The sequence below is a fragment of the Suricata suricatta genome, chromosome 1 (assembly GCF_006229205.1).
Source record: "Suricata suricatta isolate VVHF042 chromosome 1, meerkat_22Aug2017_6uvM2_HiC, whole genome shotgun sequence".
Lineage (NCBI taxonomy): Eukaryota > Metazoa > Chordata > Mammalia > Carnivora > Herpestidae > Suricata > Suricata suricatta.
In genome coordinates, this window is record NC_043700.1 from 44,279,217 (window position 1) to 44,300,055 (window position 20,839).

Below are 20,839 nucleotides of genomic sequence, written 5' to 3' on the forward strand. Positions count from 1 at the left end.
TTTAGTACTTTTGTGACTTTTATTTTATTAAATCCCTAATCCATTAAAATTTTTTTTTCATATATGGTGTGAGGGCACCTCAAACTAATTTTTTCTATACCCGGTAAGACAATTATTTTGGCAACATTATTAAATTATTTCTACTCTATCTTACTTCAATTACCAATTTTATAATTTACCACTTTACTATATTTGGGTTTACTTCTGGATTTTAAAAATTTGGTCCTGCTGACCTATTCTAAATAATCACCTTGGTTTCATTATTGTAGTTAAAAAAAAAAGTGTTGGGAGCAAGTTTCCTTTTGTTAATTCTTCATTTTCAATTTTTTTCATACATTTATTCTTCCAGATGAACATCATTATGATTAACATATCAGACTCTTTTAAGACTCCATTGGGGTCTTTTAAAAAATTTTTTTTAATGTTTATTTTTGAGAGACAGAGAGACAGAGTGTGAGCAGGGGAAGGGCAGAGAGAGGAGGAGATATAGAATCTGAAGCAGGCTCTGGGCTCTGAACTGTCAGCACAGAGCCGAAAGTGGAGCTCGAACTCACAGAGTGCGAGATCATGACCTGAGCCAAAGTCAGACACTCAACTGACTGAGCCACCCAGGCACCCCTCTATTGGGGTCTTAGTTGGAATTTAATTTAGTTTAACTTTTATTTAGAGCATTGAGATCTTTACTGAGAAGTTATTTTATATTATAGGAACTTGATATGTTTTTATTTCTTGGTCCTCTTTGTGTACTTGAATCTTGTGAGCAAAGAGGTGTTTGACCCAAGAATTCTTTTTTTATTTTATAATTTTAATTTTATATTTGAGAAAGAGAGACAGAATGTGAGTGGGAAAGGAGCAAAGAAAGGGAGACCCAGAATCTGAAGCAGACTCCAGGTTCTGGGCTGTCAGCCCAGAGCCCAACGTGGGGCTCAAACTCACGGACCACAAGATCATGACCTGAGTCAGAGTCGGATGCTTAACCACCACCCAGGTGCCCCTCTTTGACCCAAGAATTCTAAACTCAGTTGAACTTGAAGACAATAGTGATTCACAGATGCAAGAGCCAAGAAAGAGTGCCACATGTATGCCAATTAAATGAATTACTATTGGGCAGTTGTCTTAGTCCATTGGGGCTACTGTAACAAAATACCACACACTGGGTAGGTCATAAACAGCAGAATTTTTTTTTTTTTTAAAGTAGGCTTCATGCTCAGCACAGAGCCCATCACAGGGCTTGAACCCACAGCCCTGAGATCAAGACCTGAGCTGAGATCAAGAGTTGGACGCTTAACTGAGCCACCTGTGCATCCCATTAAGGAGCAGAAGTCTACTGCTCACAGTTCTGGAGGCTGGAGGTCTAAGATTGGAGTGCCAGCATGTCAGATATGGGCCCTCTCTCTTCCTGCTCGCAGACTGCTTGTTGTGTCCTCATTCTGGAACTAGCTCGGGAGCTCTGTGGGATCTTATATACAAGATGCTAACTTCTCTTCGTGGAAGTGACCTAATCACTTCCAAAGGCTCTGCCTGCCAATCCCATTACCTTTGGGGTTAGGATCTCAACATAAGTTTGGAATTGAGGGTGGTGGTGGTGCAGAGGCAAGTATTCAAACAAGAGGAGAGATTTATTCTAGGCAACCTAAGGATTAATCTGAATAATGCAAAAATGAGCGAGTAATGCTGTGAAAAGGTTAGTGGTAAATCAGAAATCAATTAGACATAAAACTACTTACAACTAATTAGTTTAAATATAGGTACACAATAGTATGGAAGAGTAATATTTGGAATGGCAGGTAAATAATAAGAAAACAATTAACTATAATACTATTCAATGAAGCTGCCAGATTATGAGAAGAAAATCTAGAAAGAGGTGTGAGGGAGGGAGCTGAGGATCTAAAAGTGTTTTTTCTTACATCAGTTGACTAATGTGTAATTGAAGATACTGATAATTAAGAAAAGTTCCAGATGTTTTGTTTTGTCTTTTTAAGTGACAGGGCAGTCATGAGTAGAATAAACTTTTTTGCACTTTGTTGTTAAAATTTTTTAAAAAGGAAGGTACAATTTGGTTACAGTAAAAATCACCTTTTGTAGCACAGAGACCTGTGGATTTTGACAAGATCATTCATTTGTGCCACTACCACCACAATAAAAATGTGGAATACTTCCGTCACCCACCAGTATTCTTTTTTGTGTCCTTTTCTTATCAGCTCCCTTCCATCCCTTTAGTCACTCCTGGCCTGTCTTACTCCTCTATAGTTTTGTCTTTTCCAGAACGCTGTATAAATGGAATCAGACGGCGTGTATGTCTCCTGTTGAGTCTGGCTACTTTCACTTAATATAATGCACTTGAAACTCATTCATATTGTGTCAGTGGTTGTTCCTTTTTATTGCGGAGTAGAATTCCAGAGTGTGGACGTTTACTCATTCTCTTACTGAAGGACATTTGGGTTGTTTCCAATTTTTGACAAATACAAATACACCTCTCTCTACAGAGAACTACCTTATATTACCAGAAAAGGAAAAGGAAACCAGAATCCACAGAGCAAGAGCTAAAAAAACAAAACAACACAAAAACAAGAACTTACAGAAAATAGAAAGCATAGGATGATAAAAATGAGATTCAAATATTTGTAACAAAAATAATATTATTAAACTTTCCAAGGGGACCTGGCTGACTCAGTAGGTTAAGCGTTTGACTGTGACTCAGGTCATGATCTCACAGTTCATGGTTTTGAGTCCTGCATCGGGCTCTGTGCTGATAGCTCAGAGCCTGAAACAGATTCTGTGTCTCCCTCTCTCTCCCTGCCCCTCCCCAGCTCACACTCTGACTCTCTCTCAAAAATAAATAAACATTAAAAAAAATTTAAACTTCCTTTTAAGTGACAGAATTGAGAGGGGAAACGTGGCTCTGAACTTAGGCAACCGACTTTCCTCTCTCTGAAATTTCTTGAAAGGTCCAAAGAACCATCAAGATAGAGAAGCGCTGGAATCAGCCCTATTTGTGCAGGGAGCTGTGCCATCCAGATCCCTATACTTGGCACATTTTCACATATCACGTATTCACACACACTTCCCTCCACACTTCCATCCCCAAAGCATCCCTCTGCCCCAGAGGAAGTTTTTAACAATATCACAGTTTACTGTGGGTAAGAAGAAAAAACAAAGACTGGTCTGCAGTGGTGTCCAGACAGGGCTCGACTAAAGGGCGCTATCGGGAACACTCTTGGTTCTCATTTGAGGAGGTTCAATGAGGGAAAGGAGGTGTTGTAATTTACGTTAAGTAGAGACAGATCTACATAGGGCTTCTCTTGTCACTGTTGAGCAGTCCCCTTCAAGAAGGCTGGTGTCAAGAAGCCCATGGACACCTGGGACCGTGACTGATGTCAACCTCCCCTTTGCACAGAGCCCCAGGAGGCACCTGGGCAGGTCAAGGTACACAGCAGATTGGGCTGATTAAATTCTAAACAGTGAAATAGGCAGAGCATTGTGATCCCTCAAGTGGTAAAACCATCAGAGGCTGGGATAATGCTAGCTAGCTTGTAGTTGAGTTGGGCTTTTGTAAGTTTACTTACTGGCTAGGATTTAATCAAACGGAGGATAGTGGAGAGGGCTATTCAAGCAAAGGGGTTACCAAAGAAGGTTCAGGAAGGAATGACCTTTGAAAATTCTTAAATCATACACATCAGAAAACAGAGAACTATTGAAGATTTTTGCGCACATGGTCAGCAAAGTGCTAGAGTGGCGTGATGATGCGGAATGGTATTATAATGCCAGAAATAACTAGTTCTTCCCATGGTACATGTGGTAGGAATACTACTTAATCTTCACAACAGCCCTGCGATATATTTCTTATTTGTCCCGTTTTATACATGAGGAGACACTGGGAGCAGCCCGATCAGAGATCCAAGAACCGAAATCTGAGTTCTAGATGATGAGCAATGATGACGAACACAGCAGGAGCGGAAGTGAGTAGAACAGCAGGTCTCTGCAGGGGTCAAGCTTCCATAGCTCAGTGAAGTCCCTAGTCTTCTAATGGAAATAGACCAATTGTCATTTTTTTCTCCTTACGTATACTATGCTCTGATACCATAAAGAGTTTCCTCAGAGGCACCAAGTTGGTGTGGGGATGTGAGTGGGGGGTGTGTATGATTATGTCATATATACAGTTCATAAAATGTGTTGACTCTTGGTGGTACATGATTTTGTCCTCTCTATAGGGGTCCCAGCACATAAGCAGAAGTTGGACCTGTAACACTTCACAGTGGAGCCAGTGCAATTACTGTAGATCACTGCTTCCTGATTAATTCATTATATTGAAATAAAATACAACATGCTAATGTGGAAGACCAGGAAATATATTTTCTCACTTGCTTTATAGTGATTTCTATTTTTAAACGCCAGAAGACAAAAAAGCCAAGATTTCTGGTTGGAAAATATTGCTTTGCTATTTACATTTAGATTGTGTCGTAAGTTAGGTTAGGTTGTTATATTTTATGAACAATTTTTTTTTAATGAACATTCATGCCTAAAATATTTTCATGTTTGGGGGATAACTTGAGAAGCATGTTGAGTCAGCAAAACTTACCTAAACTCTGCTTTTGATGATGATGATGATGATGATATGATGATGATGATGATTTTTTTTAAGTAGGCCTCATGCCCAGTGTGGAGCCCTACACAGGGCTTGAACTCATGACCATAAGATCAAAACCTGAGCCGAGATCAAGAGTCAGATGCTTAACAGCCTGAGCCACACAGGGGCCCCTACTTTTGATTATTTTCAAATCTATGTGAAAAAGTGGAACTCAGGTGAATTCTTATTTTATTTTATTTTTTAATGTTTATTTTTGAGAGAAAGAGACAGAAGTGTGGGCAGGAGATGGGGAGAAAGAGACGGAGATACAGAATCTAAAATAGGCTGACAGCTCAGAGGCTGACATGGGGCTTAAACTCACAAACTGTAAGATCATGGCTTGAGCCAAAGTTGGACACTTAACCAACTGAGCCACCCAAGTACCCCTTGCATGGAATCTTAAAAATGTAAAATGATTATAGTGAAATATAATCCAAAATTTACATTTTTCTTTTGTTCTAAAATTAAATCAGAAAAATAATATATTCACTATTTTTTTTTCAGATTACAGGAAGAAATGAGATAGAATTTTCCATATCTTTGCTTTGAAGAGACTCCAACTAATTGTATCTTGAAAAGAAACTTCCATTTGGTCACTGTGTGTGTGTGTGTGTGTGTGTGTGTGTGTATGTGTGTGTATTAAAAAGGAAAATAAATCAGAAAGTTAAATCCTCATCTTTATAGACCTCATGCTTGCTTATTTGTTTATATTATAAAGATCATTTATGTAGCACTTGAAAAAATTATTTCCATGTGCACACCTCAGACCTCCTCTAACTAGCTGCATGGTCTTAAGCAAGCCACTTCATTCTGTTTTTTCATTTTCTTGTAAGTGAAAAGAGCAGTTGGATCTAGAATTTACATTAAAGTCTTCTGGTTTTAATGGTTTCTGAAACTGTCATTTTTTTTTAATTTATTTTTGTGAGAGAGAGAGACTGAGCACAAGCAGGGGAAGGGCAGAGAGAAGGAGAGAGAGGGAGACACAGAATCTGAAGCAGGCTACAGTCTCTGAGCTGTTGGTGCAGAGCCCCACACGGGGCTCGAACTCATAAACTGTGAGACCTGAGCCAAAGTTGGGTGCCTAACCAACTGAGCCACCCAGGTGCCCAGGTTTCTAAAACTGTTTTAAAGAAAGGATTTGTGGGACTCTGTGGCCCTCCTCAATGCTGTTTTGCGGTATCAAAAGGCATCTGTTTTGACCATGATTGAAAACAAAGAGCTAGATTTGAATCTCAGCTTCACCACTCACTAATTTAGTAGCAATAAGGTGCAAGGTTTACTACATACTAGGTACAGATTTAAGTGCTTTATAATCCCTTACTCCTCAAAAGAATCGCATAAGTGAAATGCTGTCATTGTCCCCATTTATAGGTATGGAAATGTTGGCCTCAAAAAGCTACATTACCTCCAAGAATCAGTGAATACAGAACTAGGGTTTGGACGTAGCTGGTCTTAGTCCAGAGCTTGTATGATTAATAATAACACACACTGCAGATCTCTTAATCTCTCAGAGATCACTTTTCTTTATCTGCAAAATGAGGCGTACATTAGCTCTTTTGTCTTTGCTGGTTTGTATGAGGGTCTCATGTAGTTATTGAATTGGCAACCTCAGTGTTACCTGGAAACATGTTTAAATGCAAATTCTCAAGCCTCTTCCTAACCTGCCAAATCGGAAACTAGATGTGGGGCCAGCAATAAAAGAGATGTTTATTATGTCATTATAAATACTCCCTATGTGTATGTACATGTAGATCTGTCTGTCTAACTGGTTTTCATTGTTTGAATTAAATACATAAAAGAATATTTGCAACACATGAGAAGCCTATAAAGAGAAACAGTAATAAACCCTCCTGTGTATCACAATCCAATGAATTGCAAAAAGATTCTCTGGATATTAGCCACATATCCATGCTTCCACTGAATAGTCTAACACTCCAGCCCTATCTTGGATATAGACATATGCTGAAATTTATGTGTTTTATTTCCAGGTTTTCCCCCTATGGTTATACTGTCTATACTTGTATCTTCAAAAACCTGAATTCATTTAGCTTTGCAGGATTTTGAATTTTCTCTAAAAGCATCATCTTGTGCATATTTCTTTGATGATTTTTTTTTAATTTGCTAAACATTTTGTTAGTGGTATGTGTGCAGATTTGCATGCATTCATTTTTCCTACTGTATTCTATGTTCGAATATATCATAAATTAGCTGTCCATTTTTCTTTCAGTGGGTATTGGGTTGATTCTGGGTTTTGCTGCTACCAATGCTGCTACTGTGAACATTCTTGTACCTATTTCTAAGTATACTTGTGCAGGAGTTTCCCCGGGCCCCTGGTTTTCAAGCCGTTTCATTGGGAATCTGTAGGAAGAGATGTACTCTGTTACAACATAACCCAATTTTAGTTTCTCATTGTAGTATAGAAAAAGACAATTTTTTTTTTATTGGTAAAACTTGGGTTGTTTGTTCTGGTAACTCTTTTATAAATGTCTTAAGATTTTCTTAATAAACACAGCTTTATGTCATCCTTTCCAGATAGTAAGCTTTTTATTTCTTTTTCTTGCCTCATTGCCCTAGCTAGGACTACCCTTAAAATGTGGAATAGAAGTCATGAGAGCAGACATCTTGCCTTTTTATTTCCATCTTAATGTGGTAGATTACATTGCCAATGGAATGTTCTGGGAGCTGTAAGAGTTTTGTTGTTTAGGGGCGCCTGGGTGGCTCAGTCAGTTAAGCTCTGGCTTTGGCTCAGGTCATGATCCCATGGTTCGTGGGTTCGAGCCCCGCGTCCGGCTCTGTGCTAACCGTTAGCTCAACGCCTGGAGCCTGCCTCAGATTCTGTGTCTCCCTCTCTCTCTGACCCTCCCCTGCTTGCATTGTCTCTGTCTCTCAAAAAATAAATTTAAAAAAACATTAAGAGTTATGTTGTTTAGTTTCAAATATGCTGAGATTTTTTAAATGTCTATTAATCTTTAGTGTAATTCCATTGTAGTCAAAGAATATACTTTGTATGATATTAATCCTTTTGTTAATGGGTATACGTTTCATTCTGATCAATGCCATGTCTAGGTCTTTTTCTATTGTCTCGTGTATCCTGACTTTTCATCCTTCCTGGCATGCCTGATTATCTTGAACTGGTATTGGATGTTGTAAATTTTATCTTGTTGGGAGGTTGAGCCTTATTCTGGGATGCGGTTATGAGGAAATTTTTATTCTTTTCACATTTGCATTTGATCTTAGTCAGGCAAGACCGGTACAGCCTTTACCTTAGGGCCAGCACAGTTGCACTGTCAAGGCTCTACTCTCTGGTACTCACATACCACCAAGTTCTCCACTCCGGCTGTGGAAAATGTGAACTGTTCCTAGCCTAGTGTGAGGAGTGGGAATTGCTCCTTCTGTTCTTTTCTAGTCAGTTCCTTTCCTCGGCCTCGGGTATTTTCTTTGCAGGCATGGGTCAACCAGTCACTGGCTGTAGACTCAAGGGAAGCTCCCCTCTGATTCTTTGTCCTGCATATCTTAGCCATCTTGACCCTGAATTCTCAACTCTGTTTCCTCATCTTAGGGTGACCGTTAGGTTGTTTGTGTTTCTTCTCCCTGTATGTTTGTCTGGAGACTCTTTTCAATCAGTAACCAGAGGCAGCTATAGACTTCCCTCATTTGTTTCTCTTCTGTCGGGCATCCCTTTGCATTGCGTGCTGTTTGGTGCCTGAAAACCATTAGACATATTTGCCTGTTTTTTAGATCTTTAAGACGAGATAGTTCACTTGATCCCTTATGTGTTCTCTGGCCCACTATGACCACAAGTGGAAGTGAAATTCAACCAACTATGTATTTACATATATTTTATATTCATGCTTATTATTTATGCATATATACATGTATAATTTCTAGAAAGAAAAATATTTCAAATTCATACCAATATTTATTTTATTTTTATTTTTAATTATTTTGAGAGAGAGTGCACAAGCAGGGGAGGGGCAGAGAGAGAGGGAGAGAGAGAATCTCAAGGCACTCAAACCCATGAACCATGAGATGATGACCCGAGCTGAAATCAAGAATCAGACACTTAACCTACTGAGCCACCCAGATGCCCCCATGCTGGTATTTCTAATTCAAATAGCCTAGATTTATTTATCCCTTTTTTGATTTGTATTTGTCTTTTACGCTGAAATATCTTAGTTCCATAGACATTACTGAAAATTACTTATTTTTATATTTCTTTTCATTTTTTTCTTTTTTTAATGTTTATTTGTTTTTGAGAGAGAGAGACAGAGTACAAGTAGGGGAGGGGCAAAGAGAGGAGGAGACACAGAATGTGAAGCAGGCTTCAGCCTCTGAGCTGTCAGCACAGACCCCAACGCGGGGCTTAAACCCACAGACTGTGAGACCATGAGCCAAAGCTGGACACTTAACTGACTGTGCCACCCAGATGCCCCACGTGTCTTTTCATTTCTTACAATAATCCTTCTCAGGGGAACTCTGTTATTAGCTTCCTGCGGTTTCGAAAGTGGCTTTGCTATCCTTAGAGACACCTGCACTTCATTGTCCAGCAACCTTCCCCTTGGAAGGCCTATCGAGGGCTAATTTGTTCTGTTTCTTTATAGGTCTTAATGATTCCCAGTTTTCATTGAGTGACTTCCACTGGCTTATTGGTGAGGGTGATAACATCCATCTTTGAGGTTGTGGTTGCTGTCATGTCCAAAGTGGGATGCTCTGGACAGGGCAAGAAGGGGGGAGGGGAAAAAGGAAAGGTGACTGCCACCAGGTGTTACTCACAGTCCTGGGGATTTTGCATACGTTCTCTGTTTTGTGCTTCACAGAACCTTATGAAGAACACACTGTTGCCTCCACTTTTTCAATGGGGAAGCTATGGGGAAAATATAAGCATGTTTGTAGGGCATGGATTCCCCCGCCCCCCATAATTTTGAATTGTCCTGTTTCGGCTTCTCTCCTCTAAACATTCCGTGTCAATTTAATTTCACATTAGTTTAAAGGAGATGGTTTATAGTAACCTCTTGGTAACAGTGAGCTAGTCAGTAAACTGTAGTTGAATTTAGATCTGTGAAATCTCTCTCCAGTTAAGTGTGTTTTGTTAGCTTCATCTACAAATAGATATAATCCTTAAAATAGAGATTTCTAAAGAATTACCAATCAATTAAGAAACCCGAAAGAACCTGCTTCTGTGGGATACTGGTAGTGAGAAGTGTAATCTGCTGTCTTCATTCAGTGCACCTGGTGTGGAGAGTTCTGCGTAGAGAGGCGCCATGATGGTCCTCTCATCCTGGAAAGGTTTGTTGGGAACCTAAATGGAATGATCAGTGTAAAACCACAGATTTTTTAGTTGGGGTCAGACCTATTGTTGAATCTGATCCACTCTGATCCTTATAGTAGACTGGAATTAAAGAGCAAAAGAAAAGGGTCTACTTGGCCTTCCGGGACATCACTGCATTAAATCCAGGGAGAAGAACAAAGGTGAGATGTGCCTTTTTAGTCTTTGTAGTTCTAATGGCTGAAAGTAGGTTTGTCAAGACCATAATGAAAAAGAGGATGTTGGTCATCTTTTCAATTTTCTGAATAGTAACTCACATTGGGACTTTGTTCTGTGTTTGCTGGATCTTTCTTTTGTAGACTCCACCAAACAACTAAGAGAAAATGTCATGTTTAGTTATTCTTCAAGGGGTTGGAATTTGAAGATTCATGAAAGAACCTAATACATTAGAAAGATTAAACACTAGTAACACATGGACTTTTCATTGTCAAAACCCATTCTTGGGGCGCCTGGGTGGCTCAGTCGGTTAAGCGGTCGACTTCAGCTCAGGTCATGATCTCACAGTTTGTGGGTACAAGCCTCGCATCAGGCTCTGTGCTGACAGCTCAGAGCCTGGAACCTACTACTGATTCTGTGTCTCCCTCCCTCTCTGACCATCCCCCGCTCATGCTCTCTTCTGCAAAAATAAATAAACATTAAAAATTTAATAAAAAAACCCATCCTCATTTTGGGGCCTGTTGGTATATTTTGTTATTTTCTTACTACATTATCTTAAGGCCTCACATTTCTTTTTTCCTCCCTCCTACAAGCCTGGTTTACAACGAGAGGCCAAATCAAAGATTTGGTAAAATGCAAACTATTTTACATCTGTGGACATACTGTCTTGTCTAGTTGGCTTGGCAAAATCACACTTTTATGATCTAAACAGTAAGCTGCTTAGGGAAAAATTCCAGCAATTCTGTCTTTCCCAACCTTGCACATAGCAGCCAGCAAGGCAATTTATATTCAGCAACTCTCTGTTCTTGTTTAATTTCCTCAGACAAAACAAGAGATTGTGGTGGGCCCGCTGGTTCAAAACAGCCCAACTTGTTTCTCCTGGTTCTTATCAGCACCTCATGAATCAGGATTTTGGAGCCACAGGGGGACCCTTAGAGTCATCTGATCTGGTGCCTAGTTTACAGACAGGGAACTGAGGCTCCGACTGAGTAACTCATTCAAGGTCATGCCTGTGTAAGTGGCATAGTTGAGTCTTCAATTGTGTTTTGTTTAACCCTCAGAGTTTCCTTTATTTCCCTTTATCTGTCTTTCTCCATAAGAATTACTCACATGGGGGGGGGGGTAGAAAGAACAATCCGCTGAGTGTTAACTGTAAGCCTGTTCCTAAAAACAGCACTAGCAGACTAGCAGACAACATGATTACCAGTCATTGGTTCATATAATAAAGCTTGTTTCTGGGAGTTCATTCCCATTTTGTGAGAGAAATCTAAGGCAGACCTCATATTGAGAAACCGTGAGCCTCTGCGCTTTGTTTCCAGGCTATTCCAGGGTATCCCCGCGCCATTCTGAAACAGCCTTGTAAATGGCATGAAGGTGTCGTCACAGGCCTGAGTCCTTAATGGCTTTGCTGCTTGTAAAGCTGGGTTACTTGGGGCAAAGGTGTTTACCACTTCCGAATCTGTTTCCTCATTGAATTGGGTGGTACGTGGCATGCACTTCTTGTAATTACTGCATGTCGAATGGAAGTGACACCATAAAATACAGTGGAAATGAGATGTAATAAGGAGCGGGAGAGGGAAGTGCATTGTTGGAACGAATACAGGACAGCTCTGAGTGGTCAGGAAGCTTGTTTACACTTCTGCCCAAAAATGCGAAACAGATGAATGTCCTCTAACTAGAAACTTTATTCCAGTGAAAGACCTTTTTGGAGGAATGTGCTCCCCATGGGAATCTTTTCACGAGCTTGGGTTGGAAAGGCAGAATCTCTCTTGTGTAATAAGCAAAAAGCGGCAGGAGAGATGATTTTGCTATCCCTCTCTTGAATGGTGAGGAACCACAGCGGTTGCTTCTCAGGAAACAGAAGCATCTTCAAGTTTGGGGAAGAAGTAGTAACTGAACTGATTGGTAGATTCTGTAAAAGTTGCCATTGTGCCTTGAGCACCTTCTTTGGGTCTAATCCAGGGTCTTAAAATGTGAAAGAGACAAAAATAAGATGCAACTGGCTCCTCTTTTGTGAGGAGTTTGCTTTCTGATGGGAGGTGGATGCTAATCAACGTTATCTGTGCTTAATAACCCACACTGCATCGGAAGGAAAAGATGTCAAATGTCAGAAGAATGAGATTTGTGCAGGCTACTCAGGACTCCGTAGTTGTTGAATGGCATCGTGCATGGGAGCTGCCCATCGTTATGTATGTATCAAAAGATGAGCTGTTGTCCAAGCAGGGTTAAACTGTGGGCTGAATACAGACTTGAGGGAGGCTGTAAGGGTCTTGACTGGAGCAGAGGGTAGCATTTGTCAGATGATGGAGACTAAAGTGGATAATTAAGGCCTAAATTTTCGGAAATTTGGGAATCCAGGAGTTAAGGAAACATATTGGCCAATCGTGTGTGTGTGTGTGTGTGTGTGTGTGTGTGTGTGTTTATAACAGTCCTCAGTAGCTGTTTGTATTAGCTGCTGCCTCTGAGAGTTTCTGCCTACTTTCCTGATAACTAAGAACGAGGAAGAGATGGAGCTTGGTCATCACACAACACGTTGTGACATGACACCGTCATTACTTCCTGTTTCCATCCGAGAGTGGGGCTGCTGAAAGGAACTAGTCCCCAGTGAATGGGGGAGTCAAGGCTATGAGATCTACATTTTCTATAGTAAACCAGACATCTACTTGGTGGGCAAAACAGTTGAGTCCCTTGGCTCTCACACGAAGGAGGCAAACTTCGGTAGGTCTAGGAGTCCATCGGGATCTCACTGCTAGGTCTCAACCCTGTGCGGTTTCTCCTAATCCACTTCAATAGCCATGCCTTGTTCAGAACTCATAGTCTAGTCCAAAAGCTTAATAGTAAATTAATGTCAACATAACTTGTCCAGGCTTCTATGCCAAGACTACAGAAGAACACTCTTTGGGTGAGTCCTTCAAAAAAAAAAAGAGCAAAGATGTGAAAAAGACGCAGTGGGAGGTGTGGACTCCATCACTGATGGCCTGTGATGTAGAGAGAAGCCTGCGGTCCAGCTGCAGACACAGGATGCATGCAGGTTCAAAAAAGAGCAGTGAGGACCCACAGTTGGCAATGACCCTTGTGGGATCTGGCAGGTGGGTTAGTGACCATCCTTACCTGCTCATTAGAGCTGCAGAGATGGGGAATGTCTTGGGTCCTTGAATCGTCAGGTAAATGGCAAAAACAGAATCTCTCAGGTGGTTCTTTTTTCCTGGAACGATGCAGATCACTTACCAAGAGAGTGAGGGCAAGAAACAGACCTACTAAATAAAACAAAACAAAAGAAAAAAACCAAATAGCTTTATTGAACTCTGATTTATATACTGTAAAATCCATCCCTTTCAAGTTCCATGACTTTTAGTAAATTTACAGAGTTGTATACCCATCACCACAATCCAGTGTAGGGATTTTCCACCTCCCTGAAAAGTTCTCTTGGTACCTGTTGTGCTCAGTCACTGTTCCCACCTCTGCCCTGCCCAGGCGACAAGTGATTACTGATTGCTGGATGATCTCTGGTAGATTTGTCTATTCTGGCCATCACAAATAAATGGAAGCCTAAAATATGGGGGTTTTACTGCATGGGATTTTCATATAGCATGTTTTAAAATGTTTTTTAAGTATATTTATTTTTGAGAGAGAGCGAGAGAGAGAGCACGTGCACACAAGTTGGGAAAGGGTAGAGAGAAGGAGAGCCAGCATCCCAAGTGGGCTGTGCACTAGCAGTGCAGAGCCTGATATGGGGCTTGACCTCATGAACCTTGAGATCATGATCTGAGCCGAGATCAAGAGTCAAATGCTTAACCAACTGTGCCACCTAGGCACCCCTAGAATAATGTTTGTTTAAAAAAAATTTTTTTTAATGTTTAGAGAGAGAAAAAGACAGAGTGCAAGCAGGGTAGAGACAGAGAGAAGGAGACACAGAATCCAAAGGACGCGCCGGATTCTGAGCTATCAGCACAGACCCCAACGCTGGGCTCAAACTCATGAACTATGAGATCATGACCTGAGCTGAAGTCGGCTGCTTAACCGACTGAGCCACCCAGGTGCCCCCTCCCTTAGCATACATTTTTTGAAGTTGCTCTGTATTGTAGCCTGTGTTCTTATTTCATCCCTTTTTACTGCTGAGTAGTGTTCCATCGTGTAGATAAACCCTATTTTATGTATCTATTCGTTCATCAATGGATGAATTGTTTCCACTTTTGGGCTATTGTAAATAATGCTGCTATATTGGTTTCCTGGGACCAGTTGTGACAAATTACCACAAACTCAGTGGCTTAAAACAACAGAAATGTGTGCGGCCACAGTTCTGAAGACCAGAAGTGTAAGGAGAAGGTGTTGCCAGCCAGTACGCCTTCTAGAGGCTCTCTGGAAGATTCCATTCCTTGCTGCCTCCTCTGGTGGTTGTGTCAGTCCCTGACTGGAGGTCACAGTGCTTCAGTCTTCGCCACCACCTTCACATTTCCTTCTCTAAACTCCCTCTGGCCTTCTCTTATCAGGACACATGTGATTGCCTGTGGGGCCCACCCTGATGATCCAGAAAACGCTCTTCCTCTCAAGATCTTTAACTTACCCAAATGTTTAAAAACAATTTTTTTAATGTTTGTTTATTTTTGAGAGAGAGAGAGAGAGAGAGAGAGAGAGAGAGAGAGAGAGAGAGAGAAAGAGAGCAGGGGAGGGGCAGAGAGACAGAGAGAGGGAGACAGAATCTGAAGCAGGCTTCAGGCTCCGAGCTGTCAGCACAGAGTCAGGCATGGCGCTCAAACCCATGAACTGCGAGATCACTACGTGACACAAAGTCAGACGCCTAACCGACTGAGCCACCCGGGCACCTCCAAATGTTTTGCTGCTGTAAGGTAGCATTCACAGTTTACAGAAATCTGATGTGGCTCTCTTTTGGGAGGTGTTTTCCTGCCTACCACAGCAGTTGGGAATAGTCTGCCATGTAGGTGTGTTTTCATTTCTCTTCACAGTTCACAGGAAATGTAATTGCTGGGCCGTATTGGAAATTTATGTTTAGCTTTTTAAGAAACTGGTGAACTGTTTTCCAAAGAGGCTGTGTCATCTCACATTCCTGCCCACCATGTATGAGAGTTCCAGTTTCTCTACATTCTTGCTGGTTGTCTGCCTTTTTAAAGCTGTAGCCGGGAGCCTGGGGAACTTGGTCGGTTAAGTGTCCTACTCTTGATGTCAGCTCAGCTCATGGCCTCACAATTTATGAGGTGGAGCCCCACCTCAAACTCTGTGCTGATAGCCTGCTGGGATTCTGTCTCTCCCTCTCTCTGCCCCTCCCTCACTTGCCTTCTCTCTGCCTCTCTCTCAAGATAAACTTAAAAAAAAAATAACTCTACCCATTCTAGTGGGTGTGAAGCGGTATCTTCGTTGTGGTTATTTTATGTTTCCCTGATGACTAATGATGATGAGCACCTTTTCATGTGTTTCTTAGCCAGCATATATGATTCTTGGTAAAATGTCTCTTCCCGTCTTAACACTTGATCTTAGCCAAAAGGCTGAGAAGCGATTCCTTAACCTGTCTTAAAATTGGGTTGTCGTCTTTTTGAATTGTAAGACTTAGCCTATTTTTAATAATCTGGCACCGTCTCGGCCCATCCTGGGGATGTGGTAATTGAGGTCACCTTGAGGAGGAGGTGCTGGGCAATCCAGTTCCCCAGGACGCCCAGAACTGGGAAAAGGTGGCCATCTCTACATTGCACTGTGTGTCAGTCTGCCCCTACAGGGTAGGTGGGACTCACAGTGGCCTGTTGACTCACAGTTACTATGTCAGGGAAGCAATGAGATGGCTTACTGTTTGTCATAGAGATCATGAGCTCAGAGGTTGTGTAGGCTGGCTATTGTCTGATGAACAAGGGGACCGACCTACCTATAGAACTCCACATTGTATTCTCATTGTAGCCTGTTTTTTTCTTTCACACCTCTTCCCACAATTTAAATTAAGTAGTTGTTTCTATAATACAATGCACTTAATATCTTCTTCCCTCTACTGGACTGTTAAAAATTCCTGGGGCAGGGACCCCATCTGTGTATTTCCTCACTCTCCCCAGTCTCCAATACAATATATAGTAGATAGCCAACCAATTTTTGTTGGAAGAATGACTGTAAATGACCAGTAATGGGGGGTTAGAGAGGATGTCCTCTGCTTTCCAGTGGGTGAGTCACACAAAATCATTAAATATAGGGTTATTTGTTAAATAAGTAATTCATTAACCATGGAATGTGCTGTGGAGTGACTTGTATTTTCACTGCTACTAATGCTGTTTCCTCTATGTATTTCTTATTTCCAGCAATCTATAACTACAATGCCTCTCAAGATGTGGAGCTCTCCTTGGAGATTGGAGACACGGTCCACATCCTGGAGATGTATGAGGGTAAGTCTGGATGGCCTTCTGCCAGGTGGGGAAAGGGAAAAACAGTGCAAGTTACTTATTAATAAGGCACTTGGAGCAAACATCCACAGGCTTCACTTCCTGAAGTGGTGCTAGTGCAAAACCCAGGAAGTACTTCGGTTGTAGAACTTTATGCTGCGGCCGATTTCAGAACAGCCAGCCGGATACGTGCGTGCAGCCATGCTCAGACAGCAGAACGTCAAACCATGTGAAGCCGTGGATGCAGAAGGATCCGACACAGTGCTGGCCCCGGATGAGCCACGTGGGACACTGGATTGGCTGCCGCGCCAAGGAAACCCTGCCGATTAAGTGGCTCTTTCTACTCAGCTACTGCCAGATTGAGGGGGCAGCGAGGGAGAGACTCACTGGTGCTGTTGAGATTCGTTCACAAAATTAGGTCAGGGCTACAGCAGGTCCAGAAAGCCCACCAGTCTATTTCCTGCAACAAGGTCAGGCTGGGGAGGTGGTTCAGTTAACCTGTGAGTGGGCGGTAGGGAAGTACTCAGCCCCCCTGAGTGAAAGACACAGGTCATGCCTGCCCTCACTGCAACACCACCGCCCCCCCCCCCCCCCCGGGTTTTTAGCTCCGTCTCAATCTAAAGGTCCCTTCCACGCATCCACAGTTCTAATTCAAATCCCGAGAGCACCACAAACAGGTATGCAGGCCACTGAAGTCGAGGATCAAAGCCATGACCAAGTCTTCGGGCCCGTTTATTCCCTCTAGAGAGTGAAGCAGGAATGAGGTGGGCAGCAAGGAAGACTTGTCTCATAGGGTGAAGCTTCTTAGATTCAGGATCTCTAGATTTTCAGGATCCGCACTCAACCTCATCCATGTAAATGCTTGTAATGGTGGAATAGCAAAGGTGATCATTAGGAATCTAATGTGCTTTCCTAGAATGGGGAAGAAAAGCTATGAAGCTGGGGGAAAGGAAGCAGGGTTTGGCCACAGAAGAGCTAAGTCATTCGGCCTGATTACGTAGAAGACTCTATTATTCCTGCTGCCTCTTTTTATTACTAGGCAGGGGCCAGGTTTGCTTCTCCCTTTCATGCAACTCAAAGCACAACCATGCAGCTCCCAGGGGCCAGGAGAAGAGAGAGAGGGCTGTGTGGACTCTCCTCACTCTACCCTCTCTTTGCTCTTTTCATCCTCGCCATCTCAGGTCCAGCCCAACATCAGTTCCATGTTGTCCCTCAGTCACCGAGACACAAGGGCCAATGTACTTACTGTCTGATCTCAGGACTTCTTTGCTTATCGAAACTATAGTCCCCTCAGACCTTAATAGGTCATACGTCTTTGTCAGGGGCCAGATTTATCCATCGTAGCTAATGTCTATGGTACACATTTTACATTGTACAGGCAAAAGGCTTATGTTGGTTTTGGTAACTCTTCCATATAGGCTTGAAAAGAATGTGTTTTAGGACCATGGGGGTGAGAGTTCTGTAGATGACCATTAGATTCTGATTTCTTTGTCATTTTTTTTTTTCAAATTTGCTATATACCAATGTTTTTCTGTGTTTCTCATCACTGAGAGAACTGTGTTAAATCTTCCATCATGCTTGCAGTTTATGTCAATGATGATGATTTACAGTGATGTCAGTTTTTTGCTTTATATATTTTCAGACCTATTTTTAGGTATTTACAGTTTTAGAATTGTTATATTAAACAATTTGCACTTTTTAATTTTTTTAGAGAGTGCATATGGGAGAGGGGCAGAGAGTGGCAAGGAAGAGAGAGAGAGAGAGAGAGAGAGAGAGAATGAATCTTAAACAGGCTCTACCCTCAGCATGGAGCCTGATGCAGGGCTCAGTCCCATAATTCCCAGGGATTATGACCCGAGCTGAAATCAAGAGTTGGCGCTTAACTGACCATGCCACTCAGGCGTCTCTAAACAATTTGAACTTTTAATTCCTGTTTATTAAGTCTTTTTCCGATTAGTTTTGTCTATAGTAATGCTTTTTTTCCTTAGTCTAGTTTGCCTGAAATTACAGCCAACTCATTGGCAGTCTAGGACTCTAGTTTTTATTCTCCTGGACCCACCAGGCCATCAGAAACAGTGCTCAGCCATTTGGAAATGTTTTCCTCAATTCGGCAGATGCCCCAAGAAGAGTGTAGCCTCACATACTGGCCTCCATTTCTCTAAGTTTTGGTCTCTTTCAGATCTCAACCTGGTAGTTCCCACTTGACCATGGTAGAGTTGCAGTATGTATGCGTGTGTGTGCGCGTGTGTTTGTGTGTGTGTGTGTGTGTGTGTGTGTGTGGCAGGTTGTCAAGCTTCTCCACGTGTCCTGTGGCATGCAGGAGGGAAGAGTGGAGAGTTGTTCGGAAATAAAGTAGTTGATGTCTCTTGAATACATTTTCAACATTCCTTTTTCCTCTTTATGTGACCCTAACATATTTTTTGAAGCTGCTCATTGAAGCATTGTGTCCTCATAGGATTCATATAATGGTCCTTTTAAATTTGCATGCTATCCTCACTTTACTGAGTAGTTCCCAGCTGACCAATGAACATCCCTCAAGGTAGCACTCCTATAGAGTAAGCTAAGGTGATCACTGAGCTTGGTTGGATATAAATGTAATCCAGACACACAAGCACTTCCACTTCAAGTACCTTCTGGAGCTTGAGTCCAGAAGCCACAGTGGTCCTAGTATTTTGCTTGCATAGTGATATACTTATTGGCACTGGCCCAGCTGATAGGCGGCAGCCACATAAATACCTGTCACTTCATTGATGCTGCGTCTTGAATATGATGGCCCTGGTGCTCTAGTCCTGACAGCAGGAAGCTGGTGTTCTTGTTTATTGCTACCACAAAAATATTTGGTGTGCCACGGGACTCTTTCATGTCAAAAAAGGATGTCTGTGCCCATTTGACCCCTGATGTGTGTCAAAGTATGAATGGGCAAACTTAGAACATGAGCTTATGGAATTCCTTTACCACCACCAACCTGTTAGGTTTATGGAGATTTTTATATTGGATTATGTTTTTATATAGTGCTTATTTTATGGGATTAATTTTTTTTAATAGGACCCACTTTGCCAGATGCAGTACTTAGTGATATCTCCTAAGTGCTTTGAGCTCTTGGCTGGGTTCTCAAATTCCTTTATTATTTCAGGCAGTTCGGGACTAAGTGAGTGCAGGAGTACTTTGCAAACATTAAACAGAGTGGAAATGCTGAGTAATAACTTAAGTTTCTCCCTCCTCCCCCATCTCCTCTTCCCTTAAAAAAAAATAAACAAAATGGAAACACCCAGAGTACTGCCAGCTGGAATTTAAGGCTAATGCTGGCACTATTTCATGGCCTTAGGGGTTTTGTGTCTTCCAGCTTCCTGTCCGATTTGACTCCTGGGGCTCCCCGCCTCCCCCAACTCTGCCCCACCCTGCTTCTGAGATATTCGCGCACCAGACCTGTGTGTGCCTTTTCCGATAGGGACATGAGTCTACCTTTCTGGAGCCCAGATATGGAAAATTCTTTTCTGCCCACAACCCACCCATCACAGAAAACCACTCATGACTCTTCCTTTTGGTGTTTCCTGGCCTGTGGTCGAATGAATAATTATGAAAGTGGTAGCTTCTCGAAGGCAAAGCCGGCTCATCTGTCATCTACAGGGTCGGCACCTCGCATAGCACCTGGCATGTAGTACGTGTTCTGCAGAATTCCGTTAAAGGAATGAAGATGAAGTATGAGACCAAAGCAAGCCGGCTGGAGCCAGGCAAGCTAGTGTGGAGGGTGGCGGTCACCGCCACGAAACCCCAGGTATCCTAGGCAGCGCACTCGTACTCCTTTTATGAGGGACATACGGAGGCTCCCACATTTCTTCCATCCGTAGCAGACCGCAGAGGGATTTGGTTATTTCATGAATTCTTTTTTGTTTTTGTTTTTAATAACCGCTTCATTGAGATCTGTTTCAAATACCATATAATTTACCCACTTAAAGGATACAATAGCGTGGTTATTTACAAGGTACCCATTCACAGAGTCGGGCAGTCGTCATCACTTACCTACTTGCAGAACATCTTCATTAACCCAGAAACAAACCCTGTACCCATTCGGTGGCCATTATCCCCCAGCACAAGCAACCACCAACCTGATGTCTGGCTCTGTAGATTTGCCTTGTAAATGGAACCGTAGAACATGTGGTCCTTTGTGACTAGCTTCCTCTACTTCATGTAATGTTTTTAAGGTTCATCATTGTTGCAGCATGTATCAGTACTTCCGATCTTTAAGAAAATTAAAAAAAATTTTTTTAATGCTCTTTATTTATTTTTGGGAGAGAGACAGAGAGACAGAGACAGTGCGATCAGAGGAGGGTCAGAGAGAGAGGGAGACACAGAATC

At 42.0% G+C, this 20,839-nt stretch overlaps 1 protein-coding gene across 3 annotated transcripts in view; it reads left to right on the forward strand.

Moving 5' to 3' along the window:
- DOCK5 (dedicator of cytokinesis 5) overlaps positions 1-20,839 on the forward strand; it is a 209,521-nt gene that overhangs the window by 42,396 nt on the left and 146,286 nt on the right. For all 3 annotated transcript variants that reach the window (XM_029937931.1, XM_029937939.1, XM_029937947.1), the window contains exon 2: positions 16,403-16,486. In XM_029937931.1, the coding sequence (XP_029793791.1) occupies positions 16,403-16,486 (84 nt within the window). The remainder of the gene's footprint in view (positions 1-16,402; positions 16,487-20,839) is intronic.